Source organism: Anopheles moucheti, chromosome 3 (assembly GCF_943734755.1).
Source record: "Anopheles moucheti chromosome 3, idAnoMoucSN_F20_07, whole genome shotgun sequence".
Classification (NCBI taxonomy): Eukaryota; Metazoa; Arthropoda; class Insecta; order Diptera; family Culicidae; genus Anopheles; species Anopheles moucheti.
The window spans coordinates 46,004,056-46,016,586 of NC_069141.1; the positions used below are offsets into that span (position 1 = coordinate 46,004,056).

The 12,531-nt window shown below is 44.6% G+C and overlaps 1 protein-coding gene across 1 annotated transcript; it reads left to right on the forward strand.

The window, feature by feature from the left end:
• Positions 1–6,320: 6,320 nt before the first annotated feature.
• Positions 6,321–8,752, forward strand: LOC128302760 (uncharacterized). The gene is made up of 2 exons (XM_053039618.1): positions 6,321–6,659; positions 6,824–8,752. Exons 1-2 carry the CDS (start codon positions 6,321–6,323, stop codon positions 8,750–8,752), a joined length of 2,268 nt encoding a protein of 755 aa, XP_052895578.1.
• The last annotated feature ends 3,779 nt before the right edge of the window (positions 8,753–12,531 follow it).

The following is a 12,531-nucleotide window of genomic DNA, read 5'->3' on the forward strand; positions in this document are numbered from 1 at the left end:
ATTTCGTGCTCCCCCTCTTTTGGTTTGCAACCAATAATTTGGAGAGTCGCGAAAGACATCGAGGTCATCGTTGAAAATTCATTGCCGGTTATCGTGCTAGCTTGACGCATAGTCGACGAACTGTGCTGGATGCCTTCCATAAATTGTGCCTCGGAAGGTTCCTCGACCCAATTGTTTTGCTGGTTAGAACCTTTACGTGTCTCCTCAAGTCGTTTTTTAAGTCGCCGATTTTTGTCTTTCTCCGCTTGCAAGGCCTTTAACAAATCATTTCTGTCAGAAATCTCCATACCACTATCTCTTTCCAGTATTACTGTACGTATGCTGTACCACACATGCTCGGCATCATGTCTCTACACGTTCCGTACGTCCTCCGTTGGTCCCATTCTTGTCGTTTCGTGAAATTTCCTTGCGCCTCCTAAGTATTGATGTACATACGCAGCACTTACACATGCGCACTACACACGCTTTGAATCACGTTTCAACACGCTTACCGTCCTTCGTTTTTCGCATTTTCGGAAACCGCCTTACACCAGTCTCACTTATATACGCCTAAACAAAACTTTTACTCGGATCTTGTCGTTTCCTGAAATTCCTTGCGCCTTCTAAGTATTGCTGTACGTACGCTGTACCACACATGCTCGGCATCATGTCTCAACACGCTTACCGTCCCTCAAGTATCGCCTATACTGGGACCTCCTTCTTTTAACCAATCATTTCGAATCAAACATTTTCGTCACTAACCGAACAATCACATGCCGTAGCAAGTTAAGAAAGTAATCCGTATACTGAGTACGAAGTCGGTCCACCATTTATTTGAATGCGCTAGAAAGGGTTATTTTAACAACCATTCTCCAACCGACGATACTAAAGGGGCATCTTTCCGTGAAGTTAGAGGATTCATTCTATAGATATATGCTTGCATGGGCCCCTCTTTACATGTATTAACCCTCCCAGGGGACTCTTTTTTATACATATACCCGCTATGGTGTTTTTTTATACATGAACCCTCCCAGGGGACTCTTTTTTATGTATATGCTTCCGTGGAATTCCTTTATATGTATTAACCCTCTCAGGGGACTCTTTTTTATACATATGCCCACTATGGGCTTTTTATACATGAACCCTCTCAGGGGACTCTTTTTTATGTATATGCTTCCACGGAATTCCTTTATTTATGTATTAACCCTCCCAGGGGACTCTTTTTTATACATATATCCGCTATGGTGTTTTTTTATATATGAACCCTCCCAGGGGACTCTTTTTTATGTATACGCTTCTACGGAATTCCTTTATATGTATTAACCCTCCCAGGGGACTCTTTTTTATACATATATCCGCTATGGGCCTTTTTTGCATGCACCCTCACAGCAGACTCTGTTTTATGCATACGATACCATGCTTCCTATACATACATATATATGCCTCACCTCTCTTAGGAAATTTTGCCACCTTTAGAACGTTTAACCAACTAAAGCACTACAGACTGCACGCAAGAACTTTCTTCACCATACCAGCAATACACCGTTCCACTTAATATAAAACACAGTTGAGAGATATCTGTCTTCTTACCGACTTGCGCCATTGTCGTGATCGTTCATCATTTTTATTTTCTTCTGTAGCTTCCCTTGGTACTTTACTCCTTAAGTTTAACCATAAGACTGCCGGTCTGTCTTCGCTGTTCGAATCATTGGCTCCTGATTTCCATTTCGCCCGCGTATAGCTATCCTATCCAGCGGCGGATCAAACGGTAGGCGGAGTAGGCGGTCGCCTAGGGCCTCGCCGTGTTGGGCGAACCTTAGATTATATATATTATATATATCCTTGGTTAGATAATTTTTTTTTATTTGATTAGCTATATCGGCCCGGTTACACGGCTACGCCAGGAGAAGTATGCAGTGTATTCAAACTCCTTCTTCTTTATCGGCACGACATCTTTAGGATGTTTATGCCTACCATCTCTATTTTTATTTGTACTTTATTTACACGTAGGATAGTCAGTGCTGCGTACGGAGGTTTGATGGTCCAAATGAAATTTTTCCGTGGTCCTGTCTTGTACAGACCGACTGCGCTACCAATACACCATCTGGCCGCCCCGTGAACCCTTATATGCACTTTTACTTCAAGCTATTAATGTATTCTATTTCTTAAACGGGATTTTTTCATCTGTTCGTAAATGATCCTACCGTTAGGTGCTAGAATAGAAACCATACTTGTTTTCACTTCCGCAATATTTGCAAGCTATTGCCATTGCGATACTCGTGGTGTGGTATTGTTTTCTCTCCCCGATTGAACCGTGAAAATGTCCAGCCTACGTGTTTCGAAACAGTATTGTGGTGGAGTGTTGTGTTTAGTATTTCGATTGTCACAATTTCTGCAAGTTTGCAAGCCGGTAATGATGTTATAACTGACACAATCTGTCAGTGTACTACGAAATAGCTAGCATTGATAGCATGAAACGGAAAGCATCCTTCATCTCGCTCAAACTTCCCGTCGGTTGGTACGAAATTCCATACAAAACCAGCTATTTTCAGATTCCCGATACCAGGAAAGCATCCACGGAAGAGGTAGCACCTTGTACAGCAATTTTGGTAGAAAACCGCCGAAAGGTATGCAATGTTTAAACACTAACTTTCCCGTTGGTCGAGAAAAATTTCTTCGAAAACTACCAGTTTCCGAATTTAAAGTACCAGGAGAGCATGCACGGAAGAGGTAGCTCCTGGTACTGCGCCGTAAGGTATGCAATGTTTATACACTAACTTTGCAACCAACTTGCAACGCAATGCGCCGTAAGGTATGCAATGTTAATACACTAACTTTGCAACCAACTTGCAATGCAAGTTGTACCGGCCGAGCAAAATGGCGCGCAAGATGGCGCCCAACGTCGAACTTGCATGCAACGAACTTGCATGCAAACTTGCATGCAAGTTTTTGCATGCAATTTCTTGTATGCAAACTTGCATGCAAGTTTGCATGCAAGTTCTTGCATGCAAGTTTGTATGAAAGTTCTCGCATGCAAGTTCTTGCATGCAAGTTTGTTGCATGCAAGTTCGAAGTTGGGCGCCATCTTGCGCGCCATCTTGGCCGCCATCTTGGCCGCCAAGTGGGGGGGGAGGGGGAAGGAAGATGTCACCTCTTGAAAAACATGCTCTCCTGGTATCGGAAATCTGAAAACAGCTGGTTTGTATGGAAAGTTAATGTTTAAACATTGCATACCTTACGGCGCATTGCATTGCAAGTTGATTGCATACCTTCTGGCGCAGTACCAGGTGCTACCTCTTCCGTGCATGCTCTCCTGGTACTATACATTCGAAAACTGGTAGTTTTCGAAGAAATTTTTCACGACCAACGGGAAAGTTAGTGTTTAAACAGTGCATACCTTTCGGCGGTTTTCGACCAAAATTGTTGTACTAGGTGCTACCTCTGCCGTGGATGCTCTCCTGGTACTATACACTCGGAAACTGGAGTTTTCGAAGAAATTGTACTGCGAGCGAACCAATTCGATGGCAAAGTGCTCCTTGGATGCTGTAGTTGTAAATTCCACCACGTGCTGCTTCTCGAAATTGGCGCACGTATGATTGTAGCTCCATTTAGAAGAGTACAGATACAGTGGTAACTGGTGTTGGTGGTGATATAGCCGGTTCCGTTATTGTATTCGAAGATGGTGATGGCCCTGGCGGACCATTTGAAGAAGATGATTAGGGGTGGCCCAGCGGCGGATCAAACGGTAGGCGGAGTAGGCCCTTTCTTACTGCGCTTTTCGCCTTGTCTCATTTTAAGTCCTCTCAATGTTCCCCTTCCCTCCTGAATCGTTTTTTAAATTAGAGGCCCCAACTATAATTCCGCCCTGGGCCTCCAAGGGGATTGATCCTCCTCTGATCCTATCTCACTCTTCCGCTCTCTCCTTCTCTCCATATTTCGCCCTATTTTAAATTTAGTAATAATGAACGTTATTTTCGCTGTGAGTCTTATTTGTTTTTTGTTTTTTTGTACACATTTCTGTTTCTTACGTGTTTCGTGCGTTCATTCCCTGTTCTTCAATCCTTACAACTTTTTCCATTTTTATTCTCCAGAACTCCTCTCCACCACTACAATGTTCACTATGAAATATTTCTTTTTTCGCCGAATGACGCGGTAGGGTCCATCGTAGGGTGGAGTTAAAGGAGGTTTGATGGCTCCGGTTCGAATAAAGACATGTGTGCAGGTTTCCAATGATTTTTAAACAAAAGGTCGTTGTGTAGTGTTGACACGACATATCAACAAGAAAATAGTTTAGGATGACAGTTGCTGGAAATCGATCGAGAACGATCGATTCTATGTTTGATCGATAATCAATGACCGCATCGAAAAACACCGCGCGTCGATGACAGGGCTCGGCAGCAGGAAAGGGTCAACGGTCAGCGTTCGGCGACACAAGATTCTAACGAATCAGAACGCGGGATTTCGAAATGCCCAAATAAGGGGCGAAAGAAAGCATGCGATAAGGGCCGACACTCGGTCGATAGCAACGCGGTCAGGTCAGTAGCGATTTAGGTTCTCACGAGGACAGATTTGAAAAAAGTGTTCCAGATCTAGGATAATAAAACTGATCTTAGCTCGTCAAATCGTTCGCTTTAAATTGTACGTAAATCGCTGCCACAAAGCTTTTTTCAAAACGTTCATCATTAAATATAGTTTCTTTTGGTGAAATTGGTGAAAGTAACGCGGACTAAATGCCGAAACCGAAGTTCGACTGCTACGGTTGTACCCGTGATAATACGGTAGCCGATATGGTGCGATGTGACCATTGTTTCAGATGGTGGCATTACGATTGTGCTGGTGTTTCAGACGAAGTGAAGAATATTAAGTGGGTGTGCGAGTTGTGTGCTAGCCGTGAAAAGGATGAGGCAGGCGCGATGAAAAGCCACGAAGCAAGTGGAAAATCGAGCAGGAACTCTCATGGAAAGACCCGTTCGCAAGAAGGCGAATCCTCTAAGACGTCATGCTGCGTCATCGGTGATAGAAATACTTAAGAAACTTTTCGGCCGTCCAGGGCTTTTGATGAAGGAATTAATCCACCAAGCTCGCCGCGCTGAAGCCCCTAAACCAGAGCGTTTGGACCAGCTTATACCGTTTGGTTTGACGGTAAGGAAATTGTATGACCATTTAAAAGCTTGCGATATGGTGGATCATATGGCGAACCCAGTGCTGTTAGATGAACTGGTGGAAAAGCTGCCAGTGAATAGGGGTCTCGAATGGATCGATTACAAGAGGAAATTTCCCAAAACTACTTTGAAAGAGTTTGGAGAGTTCATGGAGCAGCTTACAGATAACTGTTGTGAACTCAAAGACGCAGCTAAAGTAGAGACCGATCGGGTGCCAGCAAAAAATAACCGTTGCTATACACTCGTACACGCTCCCCACGCGACGGAGCGTATTAACAGTTCCCGCACGAAGCAGGTGAGTAACAAAAGCGACACCTCACCCGCTCCAAATCAGCAAAGTGTCCAGTGTTACGTTTGTGACGGATCAGGTCATCGTGTAAGACAGTGTAAGGAGTTCAAACAGATGGCGGTAGCAGCACGTCGCGATAATGTGCGGCGCCTGAAGCTTTGCGAAAACTGTCTAGGCAGCCACGGACAGAATCCATGCAAGTCGAAATACAACTGTGGGGTAGCGGGATGTAGCGCTAGGCATCATACGCTGCTACATCAAGAGTCGATTGTTGGAAAACCCGCAAACGAGCAATGTCATGCCCACGTAAGCAAGTCTACGTAAACATTGTTCCGCATAGTACCAGTTACCGTCCACAATGGTAAATGCAGTGTGGATACTTATGCGTTCCTGGATGAAGGATCAACCCTTACGATGGTCGAAGCGGCTCTTGCGGATCAACTAGGAGTGAGCGGTGTTCGAGAGCCATTGGAGATTTGCTGGACTAGCACCCTGTCAAACAGCTAAGTTTACCGACTCAAAGTTTAGATTCTCCACTGATCAAGAAATTGAATTACTTCCAGGGTCTGCCAGCCACGCTGTATCGAGATGCAGTTCCACGGTTGCTGATTGGTCTACAGGACGTAGCTCTATTGAAACCGTTAGAAGTACGTTCGGGCAACGAAGGAGGACTGGTAGCGGTACGAAGCCTGCTAGGTTGGTCGATCTACGGTCCGCATGAAACAGACGCAATAACATCCGTTCCGGTCAACGTCCACGCAAGGTCTTCAACGGAAACACAGCATGACGACCAAGGTGAAATGCGGCACTCTACCGATCTTGCAGTGTGTACGGTTGAGGAAAGAGAACCCAGCGTCGAAGGTAGGAGTTCAGACCACATCCTTCACGATATGCTTCGTCAGTATTTCACACTGGAAGGCACAGGTGTGGCCGCATACAATGATAACGTTCCTGCATTGCAAGAGGTGTCGAGGGCAAACCAGCTCCTTAAAAATACGACGGAAAAGCGTGACGGGCGGTATACTACCGGGTTGCTGTGGGCGGAAGATGAGGTGTGTTTTCCAGACAGCCTTCCGATGGCTAAAAGACGATTGCTGGCTTTAGAGCGTAAGCTGGAGAAAGATGAGCATCTGCAAAAAGAAGTATACGATCAGGTACAGATGTACATAGAGAAGGGTTTCGAACATGAAGCCACCAACGAAGAGTTAGTAGAAGCTCCTCGAGATCGAGTATGGTACCTACCTATAAATATTGTGGGTCACCCACACAAACCAGACAAGAAACGACTAGTGTGGGTTGCAGCTGCAAAGGTGAACGGTGTCTCTTTAAATTCCAAGCTCCTAAAAGGTCCGGATCTGCTAGTACAGCTCCCATGGGTACTATGTAAATTCAGACAAAGACGTGTGGTGACATAGAGAAAATGTTTCACCAAGTGCGGATACGGCAACAGGATACGCGCCAGCGCTTCCTTTTTCGACTTAATCGAAATGATCCGCCCAAAACATATTTGATGGATGTAGCAACATTCGGAGCAACCTGTTCACCGTGCTCAGCCCAGTACGTAATGCACCTGAATGCCGATCAGCATAAGGAGACATATCCAGAAGCTTCAGCTGCGATCAAGCTGAAAACTTACATGGATGACTATTTTGATAGTTGTGATACGGTTGAAGAAGCCAACATGAGAGCCAAACAGGTGCAATTCATCCATAGTCAGGCAGGGTTTAACATGCGCAACTGGCTGAGCAATGTAAGAAAAGCACTGGAAGGGTTGCAAGGGTTTGGTAGAAGCCAAACCAAATCAATCGAAATTGGCCAGAGAGAACCGTTTCCGAGGGTACTAGGCCTAATTTGGGACACGACGACGGATACTATAAAGTTTGCTACTAAGTGGCAACCTGACTTAAAACCATACGCAACAGGAGAACGGAGGCCGACGAAGCGCATAGTGCTACGAATAGTTATTAGCCTATTCGATCCTCTAGGACTCAAATCTCCAGCATTAATTCATGGCCGTATCATCATGCAGGATTTGTGGCGATCCGGTATAGATTGGGACGCGGAGCTAAGTGATCCAGAGTTCCGGAAGTGGCAACGACGGGTCGGCCTGTTACCCGGTTTACAAGAGTTGAGCATTCCACGATGGTTCTTCCTGAATGCTGCTTCGATTGACTACAGCAACATCCAGCTCCATGTGTTCACCGATGCCAGTGAGCTTGGATACGGTTGCGCGGCTTATTTACGTATGGTGTCGGGTACGAATATTCATTGTAGTTTGGTAATGGCACGAAGTAAAGTGGCACCCCTAAAGCATCTCTCCATCCCGCGCCTAGAGCTGGAAGCGGCTTTACTGGGGGCAAGGCTAATGAACACCGTGAGTGAGAGCTTGGAATTCCAAATCGTCCAAAAATATATCCACACTGACTCTGAAGTGGTGCTGTCCTGGATACGCTCTCCTACAAGGGAATTTAAGCAATTTGTAGCATGCCGCGTAGGGGAAATACTCACGTTAACGGAGCTTAATCACTGGAGACACGTCCCGTCTAAAGAAAATCCAGCCGACTGCCTTACCAAATGGTGCAAGGAAACAGCCATTCTACAAAACGGGATGTGGTTACATGGTCCACAATTTTTGTACCAGCCTGAAACAGCGTGGCCCCCGCAGAAATTCATCCAACCTACAACGGAAGAACAGCGTGGATATGTGATGGTACACGTGGCGGTCGACGATAACCGTATTAACTTGGATGCAGAGCGTTTTTCTAAATGGAGAGTTCTTGTGCGCACGATAGCCATTCTACAGCGTTTTGTGACGAACTGCAAAAGGAAAGCTGAAGGACGGTCGTTGTTAACGCTCAAGCCGACCAAGCTACAGCAACGATGTATCAAGAAACACATTCCTGCCGTGCAGACGCCTTTGAGTTCCGAAGAATACGAACGGGCTGAAACCCTGATTTGGCGATTTACGCAAGAGGAAGCTTACCCCTCAGAAGTGCGCAAACTGAGAGACGATCTTGGAAAGGAACCACATGCGCCAGGAGAGCTGGAAAGATGTAGTCCTCTGTACGCTCTCACGCCATATGCGGATGAACACGGTGTTTTGCGTGTGAGTAGTCGAATATGCCGAGCAAAACAAATAGAGTACAATACACGGTATCCGATCATACTCCCAGAAAAGCATTCTATAACGCTGCTCCTTGTAAAGGATTATCATCATCGGTTCAGGCACGCCAATCGTGAAACCGTAGTGAACGAGCTAAGACAGCGGTTCCACATAAAGCACCTGCGCTCATGTGTGTCGAGCGTGATGAAGAAATGCTAGCGATGCAAAATAAGGAAGTGTCAGCCTAGTACTCCAAGAATGGCACCGCTTCCAGCGGCGAGACTTACCCGCCCCTTCCACGCGGTTGGCATTGATTACTTAGGTCCGTTAGAAGTAGTCAATGCGCGAAGAAGAGAGAAACGCTATGTTGCAGTTTTTACTTGCCTGGTGACAAGAGCCGTGCATTTAGAGGTTGCGCACAGTTTGTCAACAGAAGCGTGCATCATGGCAATTCGACGGTTCGTAAGTCAAAGAGGTCCGCCGAAGGAAATATTCTCAGACAACGGGACGAACTTCATCCGTGCGAACAACGAGCTGCAAAAACAAATTGCCGCTAACTACTACTCGTGCGCAGACACCTTCACAGACGCACACACCACTTGGCGGTTCAACCCACCTTCAGCACCTCACATGGGTGGCGTCTGGGAGCGGATGGTCAGGAGTGTGAAGGAGGCGATGCAAGCATTTAACGATGGTGAAAAACTAAACGATGAAATTCTGTTGACCGTCCTAGCCGATTCCGAAAGACTAATTAACTCCCGCCCTCTGACATACCTGCCTCAGGCGTCTTCATAGTCTGGGATAGATGGCTAAAGGAATATTTACCAACTCTTCACCAACGTGGCAAATGGATAGACGAGGGCCGACAGCTGGAAGTTGGGTCACTAGTATTCGTGACGGAAGGTAGTCGTAAAGAGTGGCTAAGAGCCAAAGTAATAGAGATTTTCCCTGGTTCCGATGGAAGAGTGAGGCAGGTGATAGTGAGAACAGCTCACGGAAAACGCTTAAAGCGACCAGTAGCGAAACTGGCTAAGATTGATGTGGAAATTGATAGAGAATAGGTTGATGGTCGTGTACTTTGCGTAGTAGTGAATCCAAAGCGCATGGATTCACGTGGAGGGGGATGTTGACACGACATATCAACAAGAAAATAGTTTAGGATGACAGTTGCTGGAAATCGATCGAGAACGATCGATTCTATGTTTGATCGATAATCGATGACCGCATCGAAAAACACCGCGCGTAGATGACAGGGCTCGGCAGCAGGAAAGGGTCAACGGTCAGCGTTCGGCGACACAAGATTCTAACGAATCAGAACGCGGGATTTCGAAATGCCCAAATAAGGGGCGAAAGAAAGCATGCGATAAGGGCCGACACTCGGTCGATAGCAACGCGGTCAGGTCAGTAGCGATTTAGATTCTCACGAGGACAGATTTGAAAAAAGTGTTCCAGATCTAGGATAATAAAACTGATCTTAGCTCGTCAAATCGTTCGCTTTAAATTGTACGTAAATCGCTGCCACATGTAGAATGATGAGAGGTGGAAGTTGGCTTAAGCTTTGCCATTGTCTTTTTTAGATTTTCAACGAAATCTGTTGTTGGCTTGGTGCTGGTGTTTACGTTGGTGGCAAACAATTCCCCTGGTAGTCTAAGCGATGTACCGTAGGTTAGTTCAGCTACTGATGCTCCTATGTCATCTTTGCATGAAGTACGTATTCCGAGTAATACATTTGGTAATGCAAATGTCCAACTGGGGGTGTTGTGGCATTTCAAAGCTGTTTTGAGCTGACGATGCATGCGTTCTACATGTCCATTGGCTTGAGGATGGTACGGTGTAGTACGCAGATGGTTTATTCCAAGAAGATAGAGAAGTTCTTTGAAGAGTTCGGATTCGAACTGTCTGCCTAAGTCTGTTGTTAGCTTGCTTGGTACGCCGAATCTGGCGATCCAACCGTTGACAAACGCTTTTGCTACTGTTTCGGCAGTGATATTTGGAATTGGCATAGCCTCGGGCCATCTGGTAAACTTGTCTATTATGGTGAGACAATATTGATTTCCCTCAGATGGTGGTATAGGTCCAATAATGTCCATGTGAATGTGTGTGAACCTATTGTCTGGCATGGCTATGTGTTCGATCGATGATCTGTTGTGACGTATTATCTTCGACTTTTGGCATGGAATACAGTGCATTACAAAATGTTTGCAATCACGCCGTATTGCTGGCCATACGTATGAGTCGGATACGAGTTTTGTTGTCGATCGAATGCCAGGATGAGACGCGCCATGAAACTTTGATATGATCTGTCTGCGAAACTCTTTTGGAATAAAGGGTCTGATTTTCTGGGTGGATATGCCGCAGAAAATTGGTGTCGATGTTAGATGCGTTTGGAATGTCTTTAAGCAAAGCGATGTGTTCGGGTCTGACAAAAGATGTTGTAACTCTGGATCTGTTCGTTGCTTTACTGCTAGGTCTTCGAAATCTATTGGTTGATTATCGATGGATTCTAAACGACTTAACATGTCTGCTACTTGGTTTTTTGCTCCGGAAATGTGTCTGATGTCCGTGGTGTATTCGCTGATGAAGCTTAAGTGACGTTGTTGCGTTGGACTTGCACGTTCCGGACGTTGTTGGAAAGCTGTAACTAGTGGTTTATGATCGGAAAAGATGCAAAACTCACGACCGACGAGATGATCTTTGAAGTATTTCACAGCTTCGTATATTGCGAGAAGTTCTCGATCGTAAGTGCTGGATTTCTGTTTGCTTGCGCTCAGCTTACGAGAGAAGTACGCTAGTGGTTGACGTTCATTTTTCCAAATTTGGTGCAATACAGCTCCGATTGCGTTGCCAGATGCGTCTACTTCCAACGCTAATTTGGCATCCGCACAGGGGTGAGCGAGTAGAGTTGCACTAGCTAAATCTTGCTTGCATTGGTGGAAAGCTTTTGTTGTATCTTCGTCCCATGTCAATGGTGTATTGTCGTTGCGAACATTTCCTTGCATCCTTTGGACGGGCAATCCTCCTTTGCAATCCTCCTTTTGGAGGATTTGTTGGTTTTTCGCTGCGTGCGGTATGAAGCGACGATAGAAGTTTATGGTTCCCAGGAATCGTTTTAACTATCTGGCTGTTGTTGGCTGTGGGAAATTTAATATGGCTTCTACCTTGCTTTTTGATGGTTTGATTCCTTCAGCAGTTATCAAATGTCCGAGAAAAATTATTTCGTTAAGTCCGATTTGACATTTAGCTGCGTTGATGGCTAGTTCATTTTCCCTTAACCGTCAACTCTACGACCGGATACCCGGGTATGATTTTCGTTTTCAAACTTATATAACTTTTTATTGAAATATGATAGCTATCTGATTTTTTTTACTGTATCTTTAGGAAATTTAGTTCTCTTTCAGAAAATATCCAATATGTGGCATTTGGATAACTGGAAACATCCATCTTTTTATACCCCTCATCTCTACGACCGGCATACCCGGGTATCCCATACATTTTGTATGGGGAACCAAAATGTTTCGTCTTGAAACTTAAATAACTTTTTTTGTATTGGAAATTAAAATTTCAAATTTGGAACACAAAAGCGGGCATTAGTATTCTATACAATCGTGAAAAAACCAGAATTTTAAAGTTTATTTAGAATTTTTTAATGGTATTTTTGTGTATGAAAACCCAACTTTTTGACATGTAGCATTCAGTAACTTACTGTGATATATGAACTTTGCCTATTAAAATTCTGTAATAAATCAATTTGTCAGCATATAATATTAACAAAAATGCATATTTCAAGCATATAATTTGTATATATATTGTATATAATACATATATAGAATAGTATATATACAATAGCATATATATTGTGTATAAAACAATACAAAGGAACAGGCGTTCAAAGCAAGAAAACCGTATGTGCTCAACATTCAACAAACATGCCCAAATGAAACAGTTGTTTAACTCTAAATTCCATGCATAATATCAAATAAATATCATACAAGTACAAT